General features: G+C 59.0%; 2 protein-coding genes across 16 annotated transcripts; one reads left to right on the forward strand and one right to left on the reverse strand.

Moving 5' to 3' along the window:
- The first annotated feature begins 10 nt into the window (after positions 1-10).
- On the forward strand, positions 11-4,108 carry CCNI2 (cyclin I family member 2). The gene is made up of 5 exons (XM_070075912.2): positions 11-125; positions 221-789; positions 1,126-1,254; positions 1,759-1,833; positions 3,201-4,108. Exons 1-5 carry the CDS (start codon positions 26-28, stop codon positions 3,372-3,374), a joined length of 1,047 nt encoding a protein of 348 aa, XP_069932013.2. The 5' UTR covers positions 11-25; the 3' UTR covers positions 3,375-4,108.
- Positions 3,168-27,945, reverse strand: SEPTIN8 (septin 8). Of its 15 annotated transcripts, none has more exons than XM_070075012.2 (10): positions 27,719-27,945; positions 16,684-16,804; positions 15,621-15,816; positions 15,151-15,337; positions 14,280-14,441; positions 13,631-13,727; positions 13,273-13,441; positions 12,991-13,123; positions 12,710-12,894; positions 3,168-4,480 (listed from the first exon to the last, which is right to left on the reverse strand). In XM_070075012.2, exons 1-10 carry the CDS (start codon positions 27,746-27,748, stop codon positions 4,318-4,320), a joined length of 1,443 nt encoding a protein of 480 aa, XP_069931113.1. In that variant the 5' UTR covers positions 27,749-27,945; the 3' UTR covers positions 3,168-4,317.
- Between the last annotated feature and the right edge of the window lie 9 nt (positions 27,946-27,954).

Below are 27,954 nucleotides of genomic sequence, written 5' to 3' on the forward strand. Positions count from 1 at the left end.
GGTCTTGTGTCCCCAGATCTGCACCATGTGCTATGAGGTAGCCGGGAGTCCCTGCCCGGGGCAGGCGTGGTCACCAGCTGGCGTGCCCCAGGCTGGGCGCTCTGCGCATGGGGCGCGGGCTTCGGGTGAGGAAGGGGGTCCCGCAAGCTGAAGTGGGCCTGGGAGGAGACCCTGGGTGATTCCTCACTCACCTGCGCGCTCTGGCTTCTGCCGCCCTCAGGTGCACACCTCCCGACCCCAAGCGAGAGCCCGGAAGGTGGGCCCGGGGCACCCGGGCAGCGCCCAGAGAGGAGTCCAGGTGCAGCCGCTGAGCCCGCCCCGAACGGTGGCAGCCCCAGGTGCGCTGCGTTAGTCGGGTGCTGGGTTATAAAAAGCCGGTTTACGACGCGCGCCAAAGGTGGGTTTCCCGCAATCACTATGGCCTCGGAAGAGCGGCAGCGTTCGCCGTCGTGGGTAAGGGCTGGCGGGAGTCTCGACAGGCGTCTGGACCAAGCGGCCCGTTGCTTTCTGCTCCCGCCGCGTCCACGGGCCGCGTCTCCGCCCTCCAAGTGCGGCAGGTTCCCGGGGTCGCGCCCTCCGGAGGCCGCCTCGCTCTCCAAGCCGCCGCCATTGGCCAAAACACTCAGGCGCCCGGCTGCGCAGGTCCCGCAGCCCTTGCAGCAGCTGTCCCCGTCCGTGCCGCGGCCAGTGCCCTGCGACTCAAGAAGCCAGGACCAGCGCCGGCTGTTTGTGCGGCTGCAGCTTGCCCAGGGCCGCGAGGAGCGCCAGTGGCGGGGCTGCCAACTCCAGGTACCGGTGCCCGCTGCGGGCCTTGCTACCGCACAGGGCAAATAAACAGGTGCTCCTGGGCCTGCGCTCCTGTGCTCTGCGCCCAAGAGCCCGGGCCCTTCCCCAGGCGTGGCGCCTCACAGGAGCATCCCTTGTTCCTCCCAGCTGGAGGGTGTCTTGCTTCAGAAGAGGGCAGTGGCGGTACGACAGCTCTGCCTAGCGGGCCACAGAGGCGGGTGACCCAAAGGGTTTATGTTGAAGCGGCTTGTCACCCGCGCTCTGGTCCCCGCGAGTGGGCAGCTCTTACCCCCGCTAAACCGGCGCTGACCGCCCCCTGCCGTCCCTCTTCCATTGCAGCCCGAGATCTGCGCCGCCTTCTCGGGCGTCGTGCAGGGGCTCCTGCGGCTTCCCAACATTTTTCACTTCTCTCAGGCCACCTTCAACTTGGCCCTCACCATCTTTAGCCACCTCCTGGCTTCAGTGAAGGTAAGGCAGCCTCAGAGGGATGGTGACAAAGGAGGGAAGGACGTGGTCCCCTCTGCTCCCCATTGCTGCCCAACAGGTCAGCCCTCCCAGATGCTCAAAGCAGAGCACATGAGCCCCGTGCCTTGGCTCACGTGGGAGAGCTGGCAACGGGTGCCTCTGCGCATACCACCTCCCACAGAGCCTAGCTCTGGGTCAGGCGGTCAGGGCTGGACGCTGGGAGAATCAGAGGCTCTAGTTTGGAAAAGGATTTGCTGTGTGTTGAGGTACATTTTGCTTGTCTGGATCTGCCCAGCGCAGGTGAGGCCAGCACAGACTCCCTTCCCTGAGAAGGTGCCGTGTTCCTCTCCCTAGTCTAGCGAGGGAATGTTGTGGCTCCAGCATCTGGAGGAATAGGAGCACAACTGGTCTTTTTGGAAAGGGAGGGGATGTTGAAAGAAAAACAGCAGGTGCTGCTCAGGTTCAGGTGTTCAGATCCCGCCCACGTGTGCTGATTCTGTGCTGCAGGTGAATAAGGAGTTACTCCACATCATCATGGTGACTTCCTTGAGACTTGCTGTGAAAGTGAACGAGGAGGAGGAGGTGTGTGGCCCTGGATGTCCACACTGGGCTGCGGGCTGCTCTGGAGATCCCAGGTTCCTGAGAGGCAATGTCCCCTGTCCCCTTAAGACCGAAGGGCATTACGGAAAAGTAACTAACTGCGTGGGCCTCTGCTGCCCCTTCCTTAGGCTCATTGGACCCTGGAACCCCACAGATGGGGAGCACAGCTGAGGTCTTCTGGCCCCTGACCCCTGGCAGATCCATCTTGTCCCACTGATTGACACAGTATCTGCTGCCGAACTAGGAAGAAACCGCTCAGCCCCTGTGGCCCAATGTCCACCCCTAGATACAATGTCTTAGAAAGCTGCCCATGAACTGATAAAGTGACTGTGTCTGAACGTGGGCCCAGAGGATGCTGGGACTTTTCTCTGAGAGGGGCAGGAGGGCCAAGCTGGGGTTAGAGAGGCCCCATGGCACTTCAGACGCGCGTGGACTTGAGAGTTTCTCTGTGGCCTGTGTTCAGGAGGCCATAATCTCCCGATTCCCTCCCCCACCTCCCTCTGACCTTTGACCTCTTCCACTCTGGGGAAGGTGACACCACTGCATTTGCCACAGGGCCTCCCTCAGCTGATCTCTGGGTCAGAGGAAGCAGGGAGAAGGTTGCTTGTGTATACAGCTGCAAACCTTCAATAAAAATGTTTTTAACCCTTGTCTATTAGATATGATCTGTGCCCCCTCCCCAAAGTTGCTTTGGGGTGTCGTGCAGGGTAACTGTACTCTTAGAAATATTCCTAGGGGTTATATCAGTACTTTTTTCCTCTAAAAAGGTGAGACAGTCTGTCATGCACTTCATCCTTGCATGTTTACTCATAGGCAGGCCTTGCTAGTATCTCTGGAAGTCGGTTTCCCCAGAACTGGACCAGCTTAAATCAAGGTGGAAGGGAATGTTTGCAGTTGCTATGCCGCAGAAACCGTGGAAGATTCTGTCAATGGGTCTGTCTGGTGCACATCAAGCTCAAAGGCATAATTTCCCCTTGGATGACAAGTAACCAGCCAGGGGCAGGATGAGGATCAGAGATGGGCAGAGCCCACAGCTCCTGGAGAGCTTCAGAACAGGGGAGGGGCACAGCCTCAGCCCCCACAGCATCCTGGGGTATGTGCTGGCATGCAACTGGGGATCAAGACCTGTTAGCAGAGGGTCACCATGGGACAGTCACTGCAGGTTGTCACAACTCCCTGGGGGATGTGACAGTAACATCTGGTTTGGCTTTTCTTTGAGAAGCACTTTGTCCGGCAGACCCCCAAGGGCCATGGCGCCAAGGTCGTGGACGCCCGGTCCCCATGGATAAGAAAACAGAAGCTACTATGACATGGTGTAGGGCTTTGGCCTCTTTATTTTCTTTTTACAGTTAATTCCACATGTAAAAGACTTCATAAAGCACTATGGCTCTGGCTATAGCCCCAGTGAGCTGCTGAGGATGGAGCTGGCTATTCTGGACAGACTGCACTGGGACCTGTATCTCGCCACGCCACTGGATTTCTTGACTCTGGTAAGCACAAGGAGTTTACAGAATTTGCCTTAGACTCATTTGTGCCTTTGGAACAGCTGTTCACACACTGGACGGCCAAGCACAGGCGTGCACAGGTCCTCGCACATGAACCACACAGAGGTGACCCACAAGGCCCATGACGTACAGAAGAGTGAAAATGTGTCTCGAGTCCAACACCAAACTCCCGCTTCAAGAGGACGTTAACTTTACAAAGATTTTTAGACGGCACTACTATGGTGAATTTCTCTTTTGAATACACACTGCAAAAATATTTCACTTTGCATTCTGTGACTATGGTACATAAATAGCTATCTGCTCTTGCTCACTTTACACACATTCACTTAGCTGTCTCGATTCATCTACACACAATCCTTATGGAAGCTTTAGACCATATTGATCCGGCACTTAAAAAAATATCATACGTTAGTTTGTGTTTGTTGGGGGGGATGATGGCATCTGTAGGGATATGATTCTATTAGTAAGGCAAAATTATGCAATGTGGAAATGCCATGAGGGTTTGGTCTGTTTGGAAGCAGGAGGATAAAATCACCCAGGGCTGCTTCGCTTGAAGACTGGCCACTGTTGCCAAGCCCCAGTTTCTTCTCTCCTCAAGCTGATACAAGTAACCTTTTCTGCCACTTGGCTCTTGAATAACATGTTTCTTTTTTTTCAGGATTGAAACATTGTCGGCTAGGTACTTTAAATTCAAAATGACCCTGTCACAAAGCAAGCTCTCTCTGGCCACATGGGCATTAAGCCTCATCCCCACACCCTGCCCCATGCTTGTGGGGCCATGGATGAGAATCGAGAGGGTTGGGCAACATCTGGTGCTCCCTGATGGAAAGTTAAGTTGTGTGCACTTTTGGTCATTGACATAGGAAACGTATGGGGTTTTCTGTTCTAACATTAAAAATCATGGTCTCCAGTTCCACGCCCTGGTGGTCCTGAGCTGGCCCCAAGTGATGGAGCTGCTGCCTCAGAGGAATCCTTCCCTCCACGTCGCGTCCCTGACCAGGCAGCTGCAGCACTGTATGGCCGGCCACCAGCTGCTGCAGTTCAAGGGCTCCACACTGGCCTTGGTCATCATCACCTTAGAGTTGGAGAGGCTCAGGCCCGACTGCTGTACTCCTATATCTGATCTGCTAAAGAAAGCACAGGTAGACATCAACTTCGCCCCAGACCAGGCTCCGAGTTGTGCCCCTTTCGCCGACACACTCTGCCCCCAAAAAGGGTTCCCATGGCCCTCCTTGGCCCTGTTGGGCTCCAGAAGATGATCTGGCTGTGACAGCTCTGGGAAGAGTCTGCCTGAGGCCTATGCTTCCCACACGTGCCATGCTCTGTGGACTTGGGAATGGGACACAGGCTCCCACCACTGTGGTGGGGAGGGGACTCTCTGACAGCAAACTTCTCCATGGCAGCCCTGATATTCAAGGGGAGTGGGAGTATGTTCAGCATGGGAGGAAGTGCCTCTGAGCTTAATATCAGAAATATCAACCCAGACCCCTCCCCCTTTGTACGAGTGTATGTGGCAGGCACCAGCGGGTCCTGAGGCAGGTGAAGGGAAGGAGAGAGGGTGGGCAGTCAGAATCTACACCCCCACCCCCAGACAGATAGGTTAGAGGTGATGCATGGTTAGACCACTGGCAGTTACCAAGGAGACAGAGGTCCCTGAGATGGAGGGGTTAATACGCATGCTTTGGGCCATCAGGCCCTCCTGATGGCTTTGTATTCACATGGTGGCAGCCCACTGCCTATTCATATGGACTAAGATGCTCCTGCTCCAGGGTGACCGTTCTGTTTTCACACAGGTCAGCATGGAGCAGTACGTGCCCTGCAAAGAACTCGTCAGGCAGCAGCTGAGGAGTTTCTAGCTGCCCTGCTGCACAGACTTGCTGGTCCACCTGCGCGGCCCCTGCATGGGCAGAGCACAGCCAGAGCCTCCATGTTTGAGCTCCTCCGAGTTCTGGCCTTCGTGAGTCCCCTAACCAGAAGGCGAGAGGGCCCCAGAAGAGCAGCTGAGGAGCAGTTCCCAGCTGAACCCTTAGAAGAGCAGGGGGCAGGGCTGGTACAGCTTACATACGGTCTGCTGGACTGTGGCCCAGCCTCCCCTGTGTCTGCACATGACCCAAAACTAGAGAGAATGAAAGAATAAATGTGTGGATGCCCAAACTGCCCTTGATTTTCCTTCTTCCAGCAAGGACTGGGATTGGTCCCGAAGAGCTGGAAGGTGAGGCCGGAAGTGGGGCTGACTCAGGGCCCTACCCCTGACTGACCGGTTCTTGCTGCTCTGCCTGCCAGGCTTCCCCCAGACTCCTGGCCACTTGCAGGCCCGTCTGCCCTGGCTGCAGCCCCAGGAACAGGAGTCCCTGAGCCCCTCTACCCTGACACGCCCAGTGCTTGGGTCTTCCTTCACAACGACTGCAAGTCAAAGTGTGTTTCATTGCATGTGCAGTAACTGGAGCACATCTCAGCCAAGTAGCCCAAGTGATGAGGAATAGTGTAACAAACAGGTGCGCAGGGTAACACCTGCTAGGGGAGGCACAGCTCCAGGAGCTGCTTGTTGGAATGAGCAGGTCTGCAGGCCCAGCCTGCTGCACGCCCTGTACTTGCAGAAGGAGGCTGCCCTCAAGCCTTGGGGGGAAGCCAGCTGCCTCTCTGATGCCCGGGGCCTACAGAGCTGCCTCTGAGCAGCGGCATGCAGCTGCCAAGGATGCCAGCTGGGGCTGTGTAAGGAGGGCCAGGGATCTGAATGGCTGTGGGGCACATCTAGCGGTGCTGTGGGACATCTTCCCACTGCAGCACTTGTCTCATGGATGTGCTGGGCGGGGGCGCACATGGCCCAGGAGCAGCTGGTTCTCAGCACACACCTCTGCTTTTTTTTCTTTTTTTTGACACAAATTTGTGTGCTGGAATGTCTGAAAATAGTATCTAATTGTTGGTGATGCAAATGGGATCCCATGTGCTTAGTCTGGCTGGAGTGACCTGTGCTGGGAACACTGTCTCCCATCCCCAAGTCCAGTATCTTTGCGGTGGACATGCTGGGGGGCTGGTTGCTCCCAGCCACAGCTCCCAGTGGTGGGCCCCACTGCCCTCAGCCGCCGCTTATCTAGCACCAGTAGGCACTGTAGCAGGTGGGGTGGGAGCTCACCCTGGGGGCCCACAGGAACTCAGGCTGTCTCAGGTTTTGGAAGACAGCCTGGAAGCCTCTGGGCCTCTTCACTACACGGCTCTAGATGTGAGCCAGGTCCCCAGAGTTGATGCAACTCTCAAACCCTTTGAAAAAGGAGCAGGCAGAGCCGTGAGCCTCAGCAGCAGGATAAGGAGCAGCCTTGGTGCTCCCCCTTGCTGTGAATCTGCTGCAGTAGTGCCCAGGTGCTGCCTGTGAGTATGCAGTGTCTTGGGGTGCTGTTCCAGATTGCCTTGGGGTCTCAGGTCCCACGTTAGATCAGAGGTGCAGGATCGTTGCAGGAGAAACAGGGACACGGTCCATCTTCCTGATGTCCCTAGCTGGGCAGGGATTGCTGAAGGACCAGGCAGAGTGGAGTTGGAAGGAAGCCCCAAGGCAGGTGCACTGGCAAGGGGCTAGGCAGGCTCGGGGGTGAGACCATCACAGGCCTTACTTAAACTTGTAGAAGTTACTTCTCCAAAATTGGCAAGCCAGGGAGGCCCTTCTCCCCATCTTTCTGGAAACTGCCCTTCAAAGCTGGTTAAAGACTTTGCCTCCCTGCCTCCCACAGGTGGAGCAGAACTGTATCTTCATAGCAGTCTCCCTGTTGAGCTCCACAACCTCACTTGCCATTGGCTCATTTTGGTCTCTCCAGAATCTTCCTAATGGCAGATAGACAAAGCTCAACAAATGGACCCAGGTGTCTGCCCTTCGGCCATTTCCCTCTCCCCCAGGGCTTCCCATCACAACAAAACCATTTCAGGTCCACCAGCCCACACTGTCAGAGCCTTCACCACTGTCACTTGTATACTGGTCTTCCATCATCTCAATGGCATGCCAAGCAGCCAGCTGTAGCTCAGGAATCCAGGGTACAGACGACCAGCGTCCAAATCCCGACATGCTTTGTGACTGGGGTCATTATCTAACCCCTCTGCCTCGCCCATAAGATGGGCAGAGCAGTGGTATTTAATCGTAGGATTAGAAGGGTTAATAATGCATGTCACATCCTTCAGAGCAAACCTGGCACACCAGAAGTACCCACATACTAGCCACCCTGTGCCAAGCCTCTTGAACAAGTCCCAGGCCTGTACCCAGCAAGATGCCTGAGCTCTGTGCTCACCTTTTGTTCCCTGACTGTGACTCTTTCTTCTGTTCCACGCCCACCCACGCACCTCCCACTGCTGTCCACAGCAGGATTCGCTAGGAAGACGGGGCTCCCAGCACAGCAGACCCCCACAGAGGACACAGAAAAGACAAGCTGCCTTGTATTACAGCTGGAGGGGCTCAACAGGCTCAGGACACTTGTTAATCAGAAAAGCTACTGCCCAAAAAAGACACCGTAAAAACTCAAAAGAAATGCAAAATTTAATGGGGGAACAAAAAGGAGTACAAAGTGAATGGAAAAGAACAAAACCGTCCATGAATGAAGGCATAAATGAGTCAACAAATGCAGCAGTTTCAGAAAAGCTAACGTGACAGACAAGCAAGCCACACCTCCTTCGGGCCTCTGATCCCGGAACGCGAGCCCCGCTTCACAGGGGGTGCACACACAGACACACACAGACATGTATGCAGTTTGCACAATTATAAACCACTAGACTTGGTTTGCTGGGGACACTTCCTTCAGTAAATTGTAAGGTGATTCTATTCCAAGCCAGCATGGTTCCTGAAGTTCACGAGAGTAGATGCCAACCTGACCCTATATGACAACCCTACTAAAGCCAACGGAAACCAGTCTGAGCTACACGAGAGCCTGCAAGCAGGACCGCATCCCGTGATGGGTAGCTTGCAAAACAATGGCCAGTTTTAAACTCACCTCGTGAGTCAAGGATTCATTTGGTCTCAGCTCAGGACAACAAAATCCCAAACACAGATAGCAGGGGAGGGGTGCGATGAGGCTTGCCGTGGCTGATGCACCCGAGGAGCCAGCTCGGACCACAGAGGATGCCATGTCTCCCCGCAGAAGCGAGCAAGCCTCGGGCCCACAGGCAGCAGGGGATGGCGGGCAGAACCTGCCCACGGCAGCGTCCCCAGGCTGGCCCATGGACCAGGGGTCCTCCTGCTGGGGCACTGAGCCTCCTCTTCACACATATGTGAGCCGAGAGAGGTGGAACCCAACTGAACATGCACGCTCAGGCATCTGACGACCCTGAGGACCAGATGCAGGCTAACCTCGTGAGCAAGCCACACCAAAGCATCTGCCTTCCATCCCAACCAGAAGTGGATTTAACATGAAGCTAATGAGGCATCCTCTTCGGAGCCCCTTCCAAGGCCCTGTTCCCAAATGCATATCTTATATTCTTAAATAATTCAAAATAGTCCAGGTTTCCAGCCCCACAAAACCTGGATCCCCTCCTGGTTGTGGTGGAGTGCCTGGGTGCAGACAGAGCCTGCTGTGCTTGGGGTGTGGGGACCCCCACACAGGAGACGCCCACACACAGCTCGCCCCTCCGCCTCCCTCCAAGCCAAACATCTGCCGTCCTTGGAAGCAATAGGCAGGCCAGGCAGAGAGCGGGAGACGGTGCTGGGGCTGGCAAGATGGGGAAACAAGTAACCCAACACCACGTCAGCACGGCCTCCGGGGGCTTCCAGCAAGGTCGCCTGTGCTGCACCTGAGTGGGGGGCCACCCTTCCTCCCATCTCCTTGTCTCCACGTCTCCCACTGAGCCAGGCTGTGACCCTTCGCTTGTAAATAGGAGCATAGAAAAAGTGATGCTGCTGGCACCAGGGTACTTCCAAACGTTTGGGGAGAACGGAGTGAAAACACGCTTATTCTGAGGCCGAAAACAAAAACCTCGAAATCCATGCACACACAAAGCCTTCAAAGAAGGTTCCCAAAGTAAGATGAAAAAACTATGCATGGATCTCGGGGTATTTTGCACCAAGATAACAGTGATCTCTTCCACTCCGTTCTCCAAGGGCTCTCGGAAGCACCCAGGCGCTTTCTGGACAGGACACTCTGCAGCTCTCCGAAACTGCCTGCGTCCATCAGCCTCCTCCATCTCCACAGCTCAGGAGAGAAGAGTGAGCGGCCTGCAGGCAACGGCCCGGCCCCCCCAGCACCTCTGCCTCTGCGGCAGAAACGACCGGCCTGGGACTCTCGGCCCGAGGCGAACACTGAACACACACGTGGGACGGCTCCCTGGTTATAGGTAGCACCTGTGGGACACACGGACGACGGCTGAAGGCTGCTGTTCCATTTACATTCACAGTAAAAACGCTGCACGTGGGCTTGTCCGGGTGCCCCCGTCATCCGTAAAGAAACTGCAAACGCCGCCGTCACAGCAAGTTTATTGCCCACCTCTCCCTATAGGTTTATTGTGGGGGCGGGGTGCTTTATACACGAGAAAGGTTTAGAGATAGTTTTAGTTTTAAAAATAATCAGGGACTCTGTGTTATTCATGAAAATAACGGAGAGGATATTATTCATCCTTATGCTGGTGCCCAAATTAAAAAAAAAATTTTCTTAGAAGTATTGGAAAGTTATTACTGAAGTCAAGCTCTAGGTTAGCAAAATTAAAACAAAGGGGGGGACAGGCAAAGTGTGCAGCGTGTCTGCCAGACGGGGCGGCCGCACCGAGGGCCCCGCGCGAGCTGCCGTCTCGACGCCGACTGCTCAGGCCAAGCATCGTCGGCTGGGGCCTTGGCTAGGGGGGGCCCGTCATGGCTCCGTCAGGGAATAGTGACACTGTAAATGGAAGACCAGCCACTGGCTCTGAAAGAAATAAACCTCGTCAGTTTTGGATTCCAGCATCCATGGCTTTTCCGTGTTTGCATAGAAAGGGGTGGGCCGCCAGCCGCAAGGGCGGCCCGGGGCCGGGGCGAGGGCGCAAGCAAGGCTGTGAACCCTGGAGGCTGCACCGGCTCCCAGTCCGTCCTCGCACCAAGTTATGGGAGAAGGGCCACATGGCGTTAACTCAAGCAAATTAACGCCTGACAGTCTAAAGTCCGCTCTCGGCACGTCAGTCTGTGCGTGCGTTAACTGGAAAATAAAAATAAAACAAACAAAACAAAAACAGACACATTAAAAGACAAGCAGACCAAACCAAACGAGCAGGAGGCAGCGAGACGGACACGGGGAGAGGGCAGTCAGTTTGGCACGAGTGAGGAGCAAAGCACAGAGTTCGCAGCAGTGTGTGGCGTCCCAGGCTGAGGGTCAAGATCTGACTGGGAAGTAATGTTGCAAAAGTGGATTAAAATGTGAAGAAAAAGTACAACCAGCCAAAGCCTCCCAACTAAAAGATGAAAAATGTCTGTCTCCCCACCTTCCCAAACACGCTCCTGACTCACCCTGTTCCCTGGACCAGGGCAGGAGGGAGGGGTGCCCTGCCCGCATACAGCTCCCCTCCCTACCCCACTCCTGGCCCCCACGAGGCTGGCAGGAGGAGAGACTTCCCTCTCCCAGGGGCCTAACCCACTGAAGCTTTCTGGCAGCTCCAGCCAACAGAACAGGCCCTGAAAGCGACCCTTGGAGCCCAGACACCCATGACAGCCCCCCCCCCCGCCCCCCGCCACCCCGAGGCCGGCCACAGGTCTCTGTCCTCAGTTTCTGAGTGGTGCCTCCACAGTGGATTTCCCAAACAAGACAACCTGGGCCCAGCAGACAGGGGGCAGAGCAGTCACTCGGGTGGGGACACCTGGGTCATTAGCCTCCGTCCCCTCCCAGTAGAAATCAGATTTCTGAGCCACCAGGTTCCACACCTGCCCACACCTGCCAAGCCAGGAGCTGGACGTGGGACCAGGACAGGAAGTAAATCCGAGGCAGAGGAGCACTCGTGGAGCTGAGAGGAGCATGGGGCCAAGTCCTCTCCAGGGACAGGCAGGGCTCGTGTGACCCAGCACAGCAGCAGCCGCTGGGCACTGGGATGGGGGGACTACAAAGAGGAGGAGGGCCTGCCCGAAGTGGACACTAGGCCCTCGGGATGAGAACGGCATTCCTAAACGCCTGGCTCTGCCTCTCACCCCCGTTCTCCCGCCGGGAGAAGCCCCTCCCTCATGCTTGTCTCCACACACATGTGTACCTTGTGCTGTGTTGGCAGGTAGTCTACGCACACACCCGTGTGTGTATGTTAGGGAATGCAACATGGGGTGGGGAGGGGCAGTGCAGAGGGGAGTGGTGCTAAAGACACAAGCAAAAGCCCAAGGCCACAGCTAACTAAGCACTTCACAGCCCTAACCCCTAGGCCCCACTGCCAACAAGAAAGGACAGGCCTGGGCACCACACCCACAAACCTCCCAGGAGGAAATGCAGCCCAAGAGAGAAGGCCAGCACGGGTGGACCTGCTAAGCTCCCAGGTTGGCAGGAGAGGGTCAGCCAAGAGCAGGGACAGGGAGAGACGAGACCCTCAGAGTGTGATATGGGCTGTGATGAAGCGTGGGGGAGGAGGAGAGCCCAGGGACAGGCATCTGGACCCCAGCTAAAAGTGGTGAGACAGGTGATACAAAAGGCCACAGGGAAGTGACCGTCCTCCTGGATGCTGGGACAAACCTCGCCACCCCCCATCCCTCTCCTCTCTTTCCTCGGCAGGAATAGCTCCAGCCTGTCCAGGAGGGCAGCCTCCCTTCCCAGCAAACAGCAAGGCCCCTGCAAAGAGCCACAGGCCCTGCAGACCAGCTACACGGGGACCAGCATCCCCGGGGGCAGCGCTGGCTGCACCTGGTCACCACTTGCAGCCGGGTGGGTCCTGCAGCCCCGGCCTCAGAGATGGGAGAGGTGCTCCGTGGCTGACCTGGCAGGCGCCACAGGAGCATCTGCGCTGGAAACGCATCTTCCAAGGCCCTGGCCCTCTCCTGGCCTGAAAGACCTTCCCTGAGAATCCCTGCCGCTGCAGCCTCAGGGCGCACCCTGCCTTGTGGCCCACAGGCCCCGGCTGCAGGAGAACCAGTGAGGGAAGGAGAAAGAGGAGGAGGGAGTGCAAGGTCACCAGAGAGGCAGAGAGACCCAGGCGGTGGCACTCCACAGTGACAAGTGAGAGAAGAGAAAGAAAAAAGATGGTGAGGCAGAAGAACCAGTGGAGACGAGAGAGTGAAATGAGTGAAACCAAGGGAGAGAGGGAGAGAGGGAGGGAGGGAGAGAGAGAGAGGGGGAGGGAGGGAGAGAGAGTGAGAGAGCGGCAGGGGTGAGAGAGAGAGAGCAGGAGCCAAGCAGAAGCAGAGCCCTGAGGGCAGGAGAGGGGCCGGCGCAGAAGGGGCCGCCACCTACTTCTTCTTGTCCTTGTCCTTGCGCAGCGGCTGCTGCGAGGTGGCCTGCAGGGCCTGCGACTGCAGGGCCTCCACCTTCCTGCGGCTGAAGGCGCTGGTCTCCTCCTCCAGCTCCCGGCGCTTCTCCTCCACCTTGCGCTTCTCCTCCTGGTGGATCCACTTCAGGTGCTCGAACTTCTCGTGGAGCTGGGAGCAGCAGGTGGGGATTCAGCACGAGCCAGGGAGGCGCCAGCCCCGCCAGCCTCTCCCGTCCCCGTCCCCGTCCCCGGGGCCAGCACACACCTCCCTCTCCTTCTCCTTCAGCTCCAGCTCTGTCTCCTTCACTTTGTTCACGAACATCTGCCTCATCTCTTCCTCCTTCCTCTGCAGCTCGCTCAGGAACTCCTTCCTCTTGGCCTCATACGTCTCCTGTAGGCTGCGGAGATCCAGAGAAGAGGGGCCAAGGGAGGGATCACCGCACGGCCCGAGAAGTGCACGCGTGGGTCCCAGCGTCCCAGCCCTCGTGGCCTGGCTCTCGAGGCCCCTTGGCGGCCGAGGTGGGCTCCTGCCGGCGCAGGCGCTCACCTGAAGGGCTGGCTGTCTCCGTCGCTGTCCTGGAAGCCCATCTCCTCCAGCTTGCAGCGGCGGTAGAGCTCATAGTGCCGCGTGTGGGTCTGCTCGCGCAGGTCCTCCATGTTCACGCGGATCAGCATCTCCCGGAGCTTCACGAAGTCACAGTGATTCTCATTCTCCACTGAAAACGGAGGGCGCGCGGGACATCAGGCGGGCACGCCGACGGGCCCAGGGCAGGACCGTGCACAGGACAGCAGGCAGAGGGCTAGAGGCACAGGCACAGGCACAGGCAGGACAGAGGACGGGGGCTGCAGGCAGCAGGGCAGGGCAAGGACCACGTCCAGGCTGCAGGCTGCAGCCCCACACTCACCCTGCACCACGCCCCAGGGGTACTGCCGCGCTCGCACCAGCTTGTTCCCCACCTTCACTTCCTCCGTACTGCCCACCACGGCGAAGGGCAGGTGCGCCTGGAAAGGGGCCCGGGGTGCCATGAGTGCCGAATTGACCGCAGGCTGACAAGCAGGCCGCCTCACTGCCCCCAGGGCCCACGGGTGGTGGCCAGACCCGCGCTCCCCGGCTCTCCTCTGCAGAAGCGTCCCAGACTCTCCCTGAGGGGACTTGCTCTCTCAGTGTCCCCAGACTCCCGAGGGCTTCTCTCAGATCTTGGGCTCCCCAGGGGCTATCAGAGAACCCTGAAAGGACCCCGAGGGCCTGGACCCCTTCCAGGTTCCCAGACCCAGGCCTCGGGCCTGCTCACTCCTACAGGCTCCCACCCTGTGCCCACATGTGTGACACTCCAACGTGGGGAACCCTCTGCTCCTATAACCGATTCTTCCTGTCCCCTGCCCACAGGACACAGGACACAGGACTGACTGGCTGGCTTCAGACGCCCACCCATCCATCCTGGGAAAGCTAAGGCTGGATTCTTGGGGAGCAAGGGTCTCCAGGAGCCATGTGTGACATCCACCAGCTTCCCCACCCTTGGTCCTGGAGGCCTGGGGCCCTTGGCCAGTGCTCACATTCATGACGGCGTTAATCTCTGCGACAGCCTCATCGTCCGTGGGAAACTGGTAGATCTGGACCCCGTTGCTGACCAGCTCACCCATGATCTTGATCTTGAACTTGTGGAGCTCGCTCTTGGAGATGGTGTCCGCCTTGGCGATAATGGGAATGATGTTTACCTGCCGGGACGGAGGCAGGGACAGCAGATGGTTATTTTGAGCAATGGCTCCCTGACAGTGGACAGCCCTGCCCAGGCCACGTCCCTGGAGCTGCTCCCATGGGCAGTCTCAGCCCAATCCCAGCCTCCTGCAGAGGTTCTGATGGGCTGGACCCATCAGCTGTGGTGCTCCTGACAGCCCTGGGTCCTCTAAACCATGATCCAGCCTCTACTGGCCCCCTGGGCATACCCAGCTTTGAGCCAGAATGCTCTCGCGAGCCTTAACCGGCCTGGGGCCTGAGGAAGCAGTGGCAGGGGCCGGAGCTCCCCACTACAAAGCTAAGGTAATCCACCAGCAGTCAGGAAGAGTCCAGAACCCCCAGGCCAAGGTTCCCCTGCTTTCCACAGTGAAAATGGGGAGGGCAGTCACAGACAGGTGACCATGGGATCACGCGCCCTCCAGGACCCACACCCTCCCTCATGTCCTCGAGAAGCTGCTCCCTCTGCCCTCACCACGCCCCTCCCCATCCCCATTCCAATTCAGGGGCTTCACTCTCCTCTGCGCAGAGAGCTTGGAGGGAACCCCGGGGAATGCATGTCAGGGAGGGGAGAGGAGGGCAGAGCAGGAACAGTGGCGCAGGGTGGAGAGGCAGTGAGCGTAGAGGCGGAGCCCCAGCAGACTGTGACAGCAGGAGACCGGGGGACACCAGGGACAAGGAGGCTGCCCGCACCTTGCTGTCCAGTTTCTTCATGGTCACCAGATCCAGGGACTTCAGGGAGTGCCCCGTGGGCGTGATGAAGTAGAGGCAAACGTGGACCCTCGTGTCGTGGTAGTCGAAGAGGGAGCGGCGGATCTTGAGCTCCTCCTGCAGATAGTTTTCAAACTGCGCGTCGATGTAGTCGACGATGGGCCTGTAACTACAGACAGCTCCATCACCTGGGAGGCGGCCGTGTGGCCGTGGCCGGTGCTCAGGGCCGCCTCTGTCTGAGGATCCCTGTGTGCGTGCAGGTGGCCGACCCCTCCAAGGAGGAGCTGGGTGGTCAGAGGCCGCAGGGCTTCTGATATTCCCCCAGACGCCCTCCCCTGGCCTCCCTGCCGGGGCAGCCGGCAGTGAGGACTGCTTGGGATGAGTCCTGGAACTGTGGCCACTGGGGGTGGCATGGGCTGAGGCTGGGGGGCCCCGCCCTTCCCGCCTCTTGCCTCTCATCCTTGTTGATCTGGTCCCCAAAGCCCACGGCGTCCACGATGGTCAGCTTGAGCTGCACATTGCTCTCCTGGAGGTCGTAGGTCTGGGGCCGCAGGCGCACACTGGCCTCGTGGTGGCTGGCTTCCTCGGTCTCAAAGGTCGTGTTGAAGAGCGTGTTCATCAGTGTGGACTTGCCGATGCCAGTCTCCCCTGGGCAGCAGGAGGGAGGGCAGGAAGGGAAGCCAAAGGCTGGAACCAGACTCCTCCGTGGCAGCTGGGTGAGTGGGGCGCAGGCACCCTCGGTGCCACACGGGAAAGAGGGACGGCCCCCACTCCACACCTCATTGTCCTCAAACCCTTCCCTGGGGGTCTCAGAAACAGTGTGCAGAGAGTGAGCCAGCAGGAAGACTTGGACACAGACATGGCATCTGGGACATGTGACACGTGTCCTCAGGGAAGGGCAGAGGGAGGGCCCAGAGGCCGTGGGGACATCACTGGACATTGGTCTCCGGTGGCCTCAAGGGGACCTGGTCACCACCCAGCCTCTGCAGGCCCTTCCTGCCCGGTGCGCAGCATGCAGGGACGCGGTCTGGAGCGTCGGCCCCGATGCCCCAGTTCTGGGCAGTTTTAACCAGGCAGTGGGGTGCTCAGGGCAGGCCCCTCCCCCCAGGTACCTACGGAGGCTGCAGCAGAGCACAGGGGGTCTCGTGGAGCCCCCTGTGTGGGGCTGGAGTTGTGGAGATACTGTGAGGAAGGGTGGTGACGTGCTCATCACGGAGTCCTTGAACACGTAGCAGGAATGGGTCAGTGTTTGTACAACAAAGTTAAATCTGCAAGGCAAGCTCCCACAGCTCACAGAAGCACTTCCGTGTGCTGAATCCTGCCCACTCTCTGACAACTGCATCAGGCCCTGGCTGGGCAGGCCCCAACCAACCCTCGTCCCCTCCCTCCCATGCTTCATGGTGCCTGGGGCACCCCCTGGTGGCTGAACTGACAGGCGGTCAGGGCTGCAGTGTGCCACCTCCCAGAGGGCTCTCCTCTGTCCTGTGTGGGAGGCCGCCCCCCCACGACACTCACCCACACAGAGGATGTTGAAGCTGAAGCCCTGAGTGACCGACTTGCTGACCAGCTGGTCGGGGAGGCTGTCGAAGCCCACATGGCCACCCAGCGAGAGGCTCCGGGGCTCTGGCTCCACGTTCTGCTGAGAGAGATGCAGAGCCAGGCAGTGAGCCCACTGGGGAAGCCAAGCCAAGCCGGGGGGCGACTGACCCTGAGTTACGCCAGCCCCATGCCTCCTGTCTGGACTCAGTGAATCTCGCGCTCCAGAGCTCCAGCTCGAGGCCAAGTTCCCAAGAGGGAACCAATGACCCTCAGCTTCCCTAAGCTCCACCTTGGAAAAGGCCTTTCTCCTCATGGCTCTGCTGCACCTGGGATGGCCAGGGCCTCTCCTAGCACAGGTGGTCCCAAGGCCAATTCTCTTCCTCCCCAGGTGCTCCCTGGATCTTAAATAAAGACTCTAGCAAGTACAGACTGCTAACTCTGAGGATGGGGTGCTGGGGCTGCTCCCCCAGACCTGGGCCAATCAGGCCGCACTCAGGTGCTCCACGGCCAGCCCCCAGCTCCTCATGTACTCAAGCATGGAGTACGCACATGGGCCTTGCTAAAGAAGCCACCACGCACTTGGTCAGCCCACCACCTGGGCACAGAGGAGGCCTCCAGCCTCCTGACTCGGTGGTACTCTGCAGAGACGACACCCCCTCACCCCAGGCTCCAGCTCCTACCACCTTCCCGCCCCCACTGCAGCCCTGGTCGTTTGCAGAGTGCTCCAGGTGAAAGAGTGGGGGCATGGCCTTGGCAAACAGTTGAGCAGCAATTTCAATAGAGCTAGAGCCGCTGGAGCCGGACCATTGCACTAAAAAAAGAAACCACGAGGACCTGAAGCAGAAGGTCAAGGTCAGACTCCAGTTTGTGTGGCTGGTTTCTCTGGCTTCCTTGGGAATGGGGGGAGACACTGCTCTCCAAGGCAAGGTTCCCAGGCTCAGCTCCCATGAGGGCAGGCCCCAGGCAGCTCCACACTGGGCCTCCTCCTGAGCCGCTCTGCCCAGCCAGCCAGCCGGAAAGAGGAAGAACAGGAGAGGGCAGCAGTCAGAGCCTTACCTGCCCATGCTGCCCACATCTCTAGAGAAGGGAAGAGGACGTGGTGGAGGACAGCCCGGAAGACACTGGTCAGGCGCAGTGGGCAGAGGGGCCCAGGACCGGATGCGAGGGTGGCTCCTGCCCTGCAGGGGCATCTCTGCAGCAGCTGAGTGCTAGACCTGGCTGCAGTACAGCCTGCTGCATTGGCCGGAACCCCTATTGCCCCTCGTCCTCTCCACCAGAGCCCACCTTCTTCACGTCCCCTACTGATGCCTGCCCCTGCCAGCTGGAGCCCTGTACCGATGACCCCAGGTGGCCTCTCTGGACAGCTGCATGAGCCCCTCCAAAAGTCAAAGGTACCTCTAAACCTGCTCTTCATCTAAGCCTCTGTTCCTACAGCTGGTCATCCCTCCCTGTCCCCTGACCACAGAAACTCACAGCCAATCAACCCACTCAAGCCCGGGACCCTTAAGTGGAGTCTGCAAGACAGCTTCCACTCACTGATGCCACATAACAAGCAGCCAACAGAGCCTCGGACGTGCTGGGTCAGGCCAAACCCCTGGTGCACAGGTTCCAGCCCAGCCCTCACTCTGCACTCACCCATCCAGCGCTGCCCCTTCCCCAGGTGCCACCTTTTCTCTGCACCTGCTCTCACCTGGTCTCTAAGTTCTTACATCCCTCACCTCTCACTGCAGTGATCCCAGTCCCTTAATTCTGCACAGCATAGTTCTCCGCCCAGTCCACAGACTTCCAGAACTCGACTGAAGGCTGGGAGAGGTCAGCGTTTCCATCCTGCCCACCCTCGCACCACTGCGGCCAACATGGCTGACAACATGCCACTTGCCAGCGGCCGTACACCACCTTCACCGGCTGCAGCACCAGCCGTCTGCCCAGCCAACACAGGCTTCACTGTTCAGGCAGCTCCACCTGCCTGTGGATGCCTGAGGATCAACCGGAGGACAGAGCAACCCTGAAAATCTCCAAGACGAAAGGCGTGCTCTGCTTGCAGAGAAGGCGACGTGTTTATTCATCCTCCTCGTCCAAGGGTGACACAATCGGGACTCTGTCCAACTTCCTGTAGCCTGTGGCCAAAACCCACCAAGCCAGCTGCGTCTAGAAGCCACACACAGACACACACACACACACACACACACACAGAACACACATACATACATGCATTCACACAACACACGCACATGCATGCACACATGCACACACAAACATGCAGTCACTCACACACACATGCACACACATGCATGCACACATACACACTCTACCACAGAAGACCTACAGGGAAATAGAGGCCACCCTGCCTCCCATCCCCCCCCCCCACATACACACCCACACTTTGTCACAGTTCTAGTCTCCAGAGATCAAGAGAAGTCCCGGGGGGCTCACATAAGCCCATCCCTCCAGGCTGAGCATCCTGGCCTGCTCTGCCCATGGGAAGCCCCAGGAGGTCTTTAGCCCCATGGTGCTGCCCAGGCTGCCCTGTCCTTCCAGGGGCCACAGACCAAGGGCAGTGTTTGCTCAGGAGCCTCAGGGAGCTGGGATGTCAGTCAATAGCAAGTGCAGCACACATGTGCACGCACTCACCCACTCCCACACAGAGACATGGATGGCTGCAGGCCCTGAGGGACACAGTGCTCCTCCCTGGTACAGGAGACAGGTCTGACCTCCCAGTCTTCCTAAAGGGTGACTCACTAATGCCAACCCCCATCATAAATTTGGCAACAACAACACACGACCCAAGGTGCATCACTCACTGCAGGTGTCCCTGCTAAACTGACCGGGGTGGCAGCCCAGGAGGAGCCAGCAGCCCCAGATGCATCATGGTTGCATGTCCCAGCTACCTTGAACTAGGAAATCAAGGCAGGCCCCTCTCTGGCTGGGAGCCTGGCAGCGTGGTTGGTGGCAGCCAATCGGCACAAACCCATGACTGGTTCAGGGAGAGGCGGGTGAGCCAGGCTGAGGCTTTAGGACCCTCTTTTTGACCGTTACGGGAGCCAGCCTAAGGCCAAAGTAGAGGACAGCAGAGCTGAGAACATCGAAGACAGAGCTGGGGTCTACCTGACCTCTGGCCTTTCCCCTTTGCCCCGGCCAGGCATCCCTGTTAGTGCTCAACTAATGGAGCGCAGTCAGCAGGTAACCCACAGTGGAGTGTCTCCACTCCTGCCGTCTCCTGTGTGGCACTCGGGACGCAGAGGACAGGGACAGTGCGAGGAGAGGGAGCTGACGGAGGGAGGGTGGGAAGAAAAGCACCGGGAGTTTACAGCCCTTTGGTGTACAGCAGGAGTAGAGGTCAAGGCCGACGCCGACTCCCTGCCGAGGACCACCCCCTGCAGACCAGGCCTCTCACCTGGTCCTTTCCCACTGGGTCTTTCCCAGTGGCAGACACTATAATCATCCCCATTTTACAGCTGAAGAAACTGAGGCACACAGAGGCCAGAGAATCACCCAGGGCAGGGGTCTCGGACTCGGAGTAGGCCAAGCCTCTGCCCCAAACCTCTCTGTACATTGCCTCCCTGGTCCTTTGCAGGCTCCTAAGTCACTCATCACACTCACTGGACACACCCACCAAGCGCCAGGCACCGAGACACCGCCGATTAGGGGAGGGGGACACCTGCTCCTTGGGCGCAGGGCTCCGTCTGCACTCAGGGCTCACAGAGACCAGGCCGGCGGCAAAGGAATAACAAGGGCGGTGACAAATCCTCATCTCCTCTCATCCACTCCACTCATGAGCCCACGAGGTCGGCTTTTGCATGCTCTCCAGCACACAGATGAGACGGTCGAGGCACCTCGAGATTAAGTGATTGGCCTGAGACCACGCTCTTGGGAGGGAGAAGCCAGGATCCGAGGCAGACACTACAAGACCGTCCAGCCTCCTTGCTGAGGTGCCGCTGGATGGCAGATGGCCACTGACTTGGCCACGTGACAGGCCCCCCAGGAAGAGGTGGGAACGGTGCGGAACTGCCTGGCCCACACTGGTGCTCGGCCCACTGTGGGGATGCAGGCCAAATCTTCCAATTTTTCAAGAGAATCCAGAAATCTAAATAGCATGTGAAAAATCCAGAAATCTAGATAGCATGTGAAATCCCCTCATCTTTAAGTGTTGGCAACCAGTACAGACTGAGAGAAGCTAGCAGGCCCAACACAGCATGTCAGAGCACTGGTGTGGGCCAAAGGCCTGGCAGTCTGCAGCCCGGACCGGGAGGCAAGCGAGCTGGAGGGAAGCTGCACTTGGAGCTGGTGAGAGGAGACTGCCTCCGGCCCTTCCCGAACACCCGGTTCCCAGGGCGCTCACTGCGGGACAGGAGCTCTAAACGTCTTCAGATGCTGGGACACAGAGCTGGCAGCCCAGAGCACTCCGCACACACTGAGAATGCCACAGGGACGTCACCCCCTCTCGGGTCGCTCACAAGCGTTTGGCTCCTGAGCGAGATCCAGGCCCCTGTGTCATCATTTCTTTGGCAAATCAAAGATAACAACCAAAATAATCCCTGCACCGGTGGGCTGTGTCCCACCACGCCTGGCTCTCCAGCATGAAGCGGGGAAGGGCATCCCGTTTCTCAGCCCAGTGGAGAACCAGGCTGTCCCTGTCCCTCTCCTGGTCAGGAAACGCCCTGTCGAAGCCTCTGGAACAGCCCTCGTGGCCAGCCAAGAGACAATGACCCTGTTCCCAAGAATGAGGCTGGATGTGCGGAGAGTCCGCACTGCCCGGCTTGCCCCTTCCACAAACGGGCCTCCATCCAGAAGGGACTGGAACCCCGCTGAACGTCTAAACCAACAGAGCCAGGGAAAGCGGAGGGCCCGGCACTGTGGCGCAGCGGGTAAAAGCCACCTCCTGCAGTGCCAGCATCCCATGCGGCTTCTCCATTTCCAATCCAGCTCTCTGCTATGGCCTGGGAAAGCAGTAGAAGATAGCTCAACTGCTTGGGACCCTGCACCTGTGTGGGAGACTCAGGGGAGGCACCTGGCTTCTGGCATTGGATTGGCACAGCTCCAGCTGTTGGGTCCATTTGGGGAGTGAACCAGTGGATGGAAGACCTTTCTCTCTGTGTCTCTCTGCCTTTATCTCTCTGTAACTCTGCCTTTCAAATCTTTTTATTTTTTAATTTTTTATTTATTTGACAGGTAGAGTTACAGACAGTGAGAGAGAGAGACAGAGAGGCCGGCGCCGCAGCTCAATAGGCTAATCCTCCACCTAGTGGTGCCGGCACACCGGGTTCTAGTCCCGGTTGGGGCGCTGGATTCTTTCCCGGTTGCCCCTCTTCCAGGCCAGCTCTCTGCTGTGGCTAGGGAAGGCAGTGGAGGATGGCCCAGGTCCTTGGGCCCTGCACCCCATGGGAGATCAGGAGAAGCACCTGGCTCCTGCCTTCCGATCAGCGCGGTGCGCAGGCCGCAGCGCGCCAGCCGTGGCGGCCATTGGAGGGTGAACCAATGGCAAAGGAAGACCTTTCTCTCTGTCTCTCTCTCTCACTATCTACTCTGCCTGTCAAAAAAAAAAAAAAAAAAAAGAGAGAGAGAGAGGTCTTTCTTCTACTGGTTCACTCCCCAAATGGCGCCATGGCCAGTGCTGTGCCAATCCGAAGCTAGGAGCCAGGTTCTTCTTCCTGGTCTCCCATGTGGTGCAGGGGCCCAAGCACATCCTCCACTGCCCTCCTGGGCCACAGCAGAGAGCTGGACTGGAAGAGAAGCAACTGGGACTAGAACCTGGTGCCCATATGAATGTCAGCACCACAGGCAGAGGATTAACCAAGTGACCCATGGCGTTGGCCCCAAATAAATCTTAATAAATAAATAACAACAACAACAAAGAAGCTCACTCTAAAGCAAATAAACAAAAAACATCACTGGGATCAAACCTTCCACACAAGTCTGCTTGCTGGGGGGGAGGGGGAGGGGATACCACACCAGCTAGCTGCATGAGGCTCCTGACCCACAGCGTTCTTGACTTTAGATGCTCGTCTCCCTCTGGGATCCCATGCCTAGCACCCACAGGCCTGTGCACCCAGTCCCCAGGAGAGCTCCAGCCCTGGGGGAAGCCCATTAAGTCACTGAGCAACAGACCCACAAGTCATTGCATCACCGGGAGCCTTCTCCACCCACCTTCCCGACACGAACCACCCAACCCGGGCTGCAGCTACTCCCAGCAGCCTGGACCTTAAATAGCCAGAGCACAGGCCTCTGCCAGAACCCGTGGTCTCACGAGCACAACTGTCCTTGAGCCCAAGAGGAATCCGAGGAATTTTCCCAGGAAGGGCTTAGGCTCTGGTCCCAGGATTCCACAGCCAGCCTCAAATCCCAGGTCAGAGGTTACGGGAAACAGCCAGAGGGGCGCATGTGGGAGGGTGAGGGTGGGAAGCTGCTACCCTAAGCCTGAGAGGAAGACAGGGGCAGGGTTTACCTGTCCCAAGTCAAGAGGACATGTGGAACTCAAGTGTCTGCTTTGGCGGCAAGAGAAAACGTGGGCGAGGACGCATGCAGCGCTCACTCAGTCTGCATGGCGCCAGCCTGGTGGTACAAGGCAACACTGGCACGAAACCAGCTGGGCCACCGGTCACTCTCACAGACCACATGTCCCCTTTTCCACCTGTCCTAGAAGGAACAGGAACTCTGGGAGCAAACCCGAGGCCACCCCCTCCAGACGCCAGCATTCTGCTCCCTGGCGCCTTCTCTAAGTCACACTTTCTCTGCAGTGTGTCAGGATTGCAGCTTATTTATTTGGGATGGTGTGTTTCCCGCTTCTCCTAGCACAATCAGGTTTCCAGGAAGCCCAGGGCACATTACAGGGTACTGGGTCCACGCCCGCCTCCCCAACCCCAGGCCTAGGACACAGAGTGTTCTTGGACTTGGCTGCACTGCCTGAGATGGAGTGAGCCACCCCACAACAGAGCAGATGGGGCAGGTGCTCTAGGCCACAGAATGTACCAGAACCCCAGGCATTCCTCGCTTGGCTCAGGGACTCTGGTGGCAAACACCACCGCCTTGCAAAAGCCGTCTAGACACTGCTGGAAGGAGGAGGCAGCCTGCACTACACAGTGAACGAGACCCCCACCCCGCTTAGAAGGGGGCATGGGCAGCAAAGGTGGCTGGAGGGACGCCAGTGCTGGGGCAGGAAGAGAACACAGAGGCACCGACATGGCCAGACATGGCACAGGGCAGCATGGTCGTACTTTTGTGCCTCACCCTGACCACGCAGGCAGGGCTGCAGGCGTGCCCCAGCCCACAGCCAGCTTGGAGAGTGGACTCGGTTCCACAGCCACAGCCCCTCCAGAACCCCGGGCTCCAGGCAGCCCTCGCCAGGAAGCCCCTCAGAGAACACGGCCTGTCTCACACGGGTCCTCACTGCTCAGGTTCCGTCCCTCTAACGTGGCCTACAGGATGGGGGCTGAGAACCAGCTGGGTGCCAGGCGTCCCAGGGAGGAGGAGGACGTCCAATTTGCCCCAAGGGCACCCAGGGCATGTGCAGCTGCTGCCCAAATGCCCCTTGCCTTGGCCTCACCCTCTTCCCAGTCACGGTTGCTCCCGTGGGTCCTGAGGATGCAGGCAGCCCCAAGGCAGCCAGCAGGGAGCACCCAGCTCCACAGCAAGGCTGACGTCAGCAGGTGTTCCTCTCCTGGGCAGACGCGCCTCCCTCCTGCCCACACAGCTCCACATCCGGGTGTCTGGCAAAGCTTGTGCCTTGGGGCCCCTGCCTGGGGATCCTGAGTCCTAAGTAGGTAGCACTGAGGCAGGAAGGCCAGGGAGGCAGCAGAGGACACACGGAGCTGGCTGGCCACCCCCAGGCCCTGTGCTCTGTCATCCTGCAGCTGACTGCTTCCAGTGCTGGGACCCGAGCCACAGTGACATCCGTGGGAGTGACTGCCCCAGTCGCCCTGCGCCTATCCCATTCTGGGCTCGGAACTCAGAGGGATCCACCCCGTTATCTCAAGGGTCCTGGAGAGCTGCGGTTTGAGTCTGGGGCCGACGACCACATCAGCTTTCTCACCCACCTGCAGGCTCTGGCATCAACAAGATAAGAGGCACAAAGCGTCCAGCGCCCGCCCTGCCACCAAAGCCTCTGACAAGAGCCAGGCCCTGGGCTCCCAGCCTCTCCGCAGGCACTCTGACAGTCTGTCCTTCCTGCCACCCTCTCAGCTCCCACTCTGGTGAACTCCCTTTGTACCAACAATGCCTTCCCACCGGCCCTGCAGCTCTCACCATCCCAGTTAAGATCCCAGCAGCCCTTCTCAAAGCAAGCGCCCAGGGCATGGCTCACTGCCCCCGGGAGGGGGAGGGCAGGACAGACCCACCCCTGGGGCGTGGCGGCACAGTGCAAGCTCTGGAGACGGTGCCACAAGTGAGTCCCCAGCGCCACCAGGCCCAGAGAGCTGCACAGCCATCTCGCTCAGCTCTCCTTTCTCCTTTAGAATGGCTCTGCAAGGCGGTTAGTGGTCATCTCCCACCACGCTCTGAAAGAGGCTGAGCCCCCTGGGCGAGACGCTGCCTCCCACGGCCCTGCCAGGAGAGTCTGCGTCTCAGGAAACTGACAGATGGTGCTGGGGATAAGCAGAGACGGGGGGTACGTGACGGGCCGGGCAGAAGGCCAGGCAGGCGGCTGCCCTGCCGCATACTTCCTCCTCAGCCCCCACAGCTTCATGCCCCTCACCCTGAGACGGACAGGGGCAACACAGGAGCTGGCCCTGCAGGCAGAAAGGGGGCCTCAGCATCGGGGTCTCAGCAAGGAGGAGGCACAGAGCAAGAGCAGACAGGAGCCCAGCGGTCCACAGGGCGAACAAAGTTGCCAGAGGGCCCAGCACGCACAGAGACGACACCGGTCCTGAGGGAGGCCTGAGCTGGGCCCAGGGCATCACATCACGTGGGGACACGGAAGCCCAGAACAGCTCCATCCCGAAGCGTGACGCGTGTGCTTCTGTGCACCGCAGGTCTCGGGACGGCTGCCAACCTTCCCAGGGTGCTCTGACCCCTGAGCTCCAAACATACAGCACCAGGCCACAGAAGGCACTTTCCAGAACAGGCCTGTGTGCCTGCCCTAAAGCAAGAAAGGGAGAACTTTCCCAGGACGACATGCCAGGAGGGGAGAACACAGTCCAGACCCTGAAATTCAGGCCAGACTCCACCCGAGGTCCCCACCCAAGTCCTCCCAGGACACCGCTGGCCCAGAGTGTGGCGGGCGTGGATGGTGTCCATTCCTCTGGCTTAGCCTGACACTGAGCCCAAGTCCCCTGACCCCGGCACCACACCCTTCCCCAAGGCAGTGCCCTCTCTGGGTCTGGATACACCATGTGGATAACATCCAAACCCCTCACAGAAACAACGCAGGGGCAGACACAGGGGGCTGAAGGAGGCCTCCCCCCTAAGCCCACAGCCTGGCAGGCAGGGGCCTCTGCTGATGCTGTGAGGACCATCTCTGGACAGGAGCCCACACGGAGACTGCCATGCAACGGGGTGAACCTGCTCTCTGCCGCCGCCTGCCATGCAGGGCCACCTTCCCGTCCACATGCACGCCAGGCCCCGCTCTCAGTCCCTCACCTGCAGTCTCTCATTGAATCCTCAACCACAACCCCAGGAGGGCGGCAGTATTTTTATCCCATTGAACAGATGAGAACACTGAGGGGTTAAAGAACTTGCCCAAGGTCACATGGCCAACAAGCAGCATCTAGGATTCAAATCAGGCGGCCTGATTCTGGTTGCTCCACATACCATTCCCACCTGCAGAACAACCGGCCGGCCACAGACAAGACCCACACATAACTTTCTGCTCGGCCGGCCAGACACACACAGGCAGCTCGGGCACCCCAGGGTCTTCCAGCCTCCAGCTGGGGGGCGGGACTCAGGTGCTGCCCAGGGGTCCAGCACAGGGGTGAAGGCAGTCTCTAATGAGCCCCCTCCCGGACCCTGCCAGGTATTCTAACTGACTTGGCCGACACACAGCCCTCTCCCCCGCTGGAACAAAACACCAGCCTGGAAATGATGAAACCACGGGCTCCTGCTTCAGCGACACGCACTTCCAAAGTAGAACAACAAATGTATTTTCAGATTAAAGGGGAAATTTACATATATAAATTCAGATGACAGTATTTATAGCATTAATTACATAAGTCCCTGGATCCCTCATTTAGCCTCAGAACCCATTTCTTATCAGTCACACATTCAGAACCCCCTACCTTCCCCCCAAAAGCCCCAGGCCTGCCTCCCCTAGGTCCACCCAGGGCCTCGCAGGCTGGCACTGGACCCAGCTCCTTCGCTGTCACGGCAGAACATCCCAGACACACCCAGATCCAGCCCTAGACGCCAGAGGACGAACAGACACAACTCCCCCAAGGCCTCTCTCCCAGGGGGATTACGAAACCTTTAGGAAGTTGGCTCTGGACTGGCAGGAGTTCAGAGACCCCTGCAGGGACCGCCAGGGATGTCAGCCACACAGAGGGCAGACCCCAACGGGGACCCAGACAAACGCGCACAGGGCGGGCTCCGGACCGGCTCAGTTCCCAGGGAATGGCTGCCGCAGATCCGACCACTGAGGCCTGCCCTGTCTGGAGTCGCACCCAGGATCCGGCTGCGGGGATCAGGAGCGAGGGTTCGGTCCAGATAGGAAAAGCAGGCCCAGGAGCCTCAGGACCCAAGCCCGCAACTGCCCTGAGCTCTCCGGGCGGCCTCCCTTGGTCCTAGGGGCTGCATCCTCACCTGCCGTGTCCAGCCAACAGCACCTGCGCGGCCAGCGATCGCCCCCGCGGTGCCGAAAGCAGCACCCTGGGGCGACGCGGGTCGGGGTGTCCCGCATCCTCCCCCAGCCTGCGGAGCTGCAGTCCGGCTTCGCACCTGCCCGGAGCCCGGCGGGTCTCTGCGTCTTCCCGCGAACTGGGTTTGCCTCGCCCGCGCCCGAGGGCGCGACCCCCGCCCTCCGCCCCGCTGACAGCCCGCCGCGCGCCCCGACCCCGCAGGGCGCTCTCCCGCGCCGCGTGGCCCTCACCGAGCAGCGTTCCAGGTCCGTGGCCGCCATGGCAAGCTCGCGCCGGGCGGCCGGGCTGGAGCAAGCGCCGGGGCCGCGACGGAGACGAGCCGGCTGCGGGACGCGCTCCGCCCGGGCGGCTGCGGCTGAATGGATCCAATATGGCCACTTCCTGGAAACTCCCCTTGGCGGCGGCGGCGGGAGAAGCCGCGGAGCCGCCCCCGCCCCCGCTCGCGGGACCGGCCTCCCCGCCCGGC

The sequence above is a fragment of the Oryctolagus cuniculus genome, chromosome 6 (assembly GCF_051225735.1).
Source record: "Oryctolagus cuniculus isolate XC-2025 breed Fujian yellow rabbit chromosome 6, ASM5122573v1, whole genome shotgun sequence".
Classification (NCBI taxonomy): Eukaryota; Metazoa; Chordata; class Mammalia; order Lagomorpha; family Leporidae; genus Oryctolagus; species Oryctolagus cuniculus.

Coding starts and splice junctions, on each gene's coding strand:
- CCNI2 (XM_070075912.2), top strand. CDS start 26: ATGTGCTATGAGGTAGCCGGGAGTCCCTGCCCGGGGCAGGCGTGGTCA. Junction 1,255..1,758: donor ACCTCCTGGCTTCAGTGAAG/GTAAGGCAGCCT, acceptor TCTGTGCTGCAG/GTGAATAAGGAGTTACTCCA. Junction 1,834..3,200: donor AAGTGAACGAGGAGGAGGAG/GTGTGTGGCCCT, acceptor TTCTTTTTACAG/TTAATTCCACATGTAAAAGA.
- SEPTIN8 (XM_051843301.3), bottom strand. CDS start 27,748: ATGGCGGCCACGGACCTGGAACGCTGCTCG. Junction 13,728..14,279: donor AGATTAACGCCGTCATGAAT/GTGAGCACTGGC, acceptor GCCCCTTTCCAG/GCGCACCTGCCCTTCGCCGT. Junction 13,124..13,272: donor GGAGACAGCCAGCCCTTCAG/GTGAGCGCCTGC, acceptor GGATCTCCGCAG/CCTACAGGAGACGTATGAGG.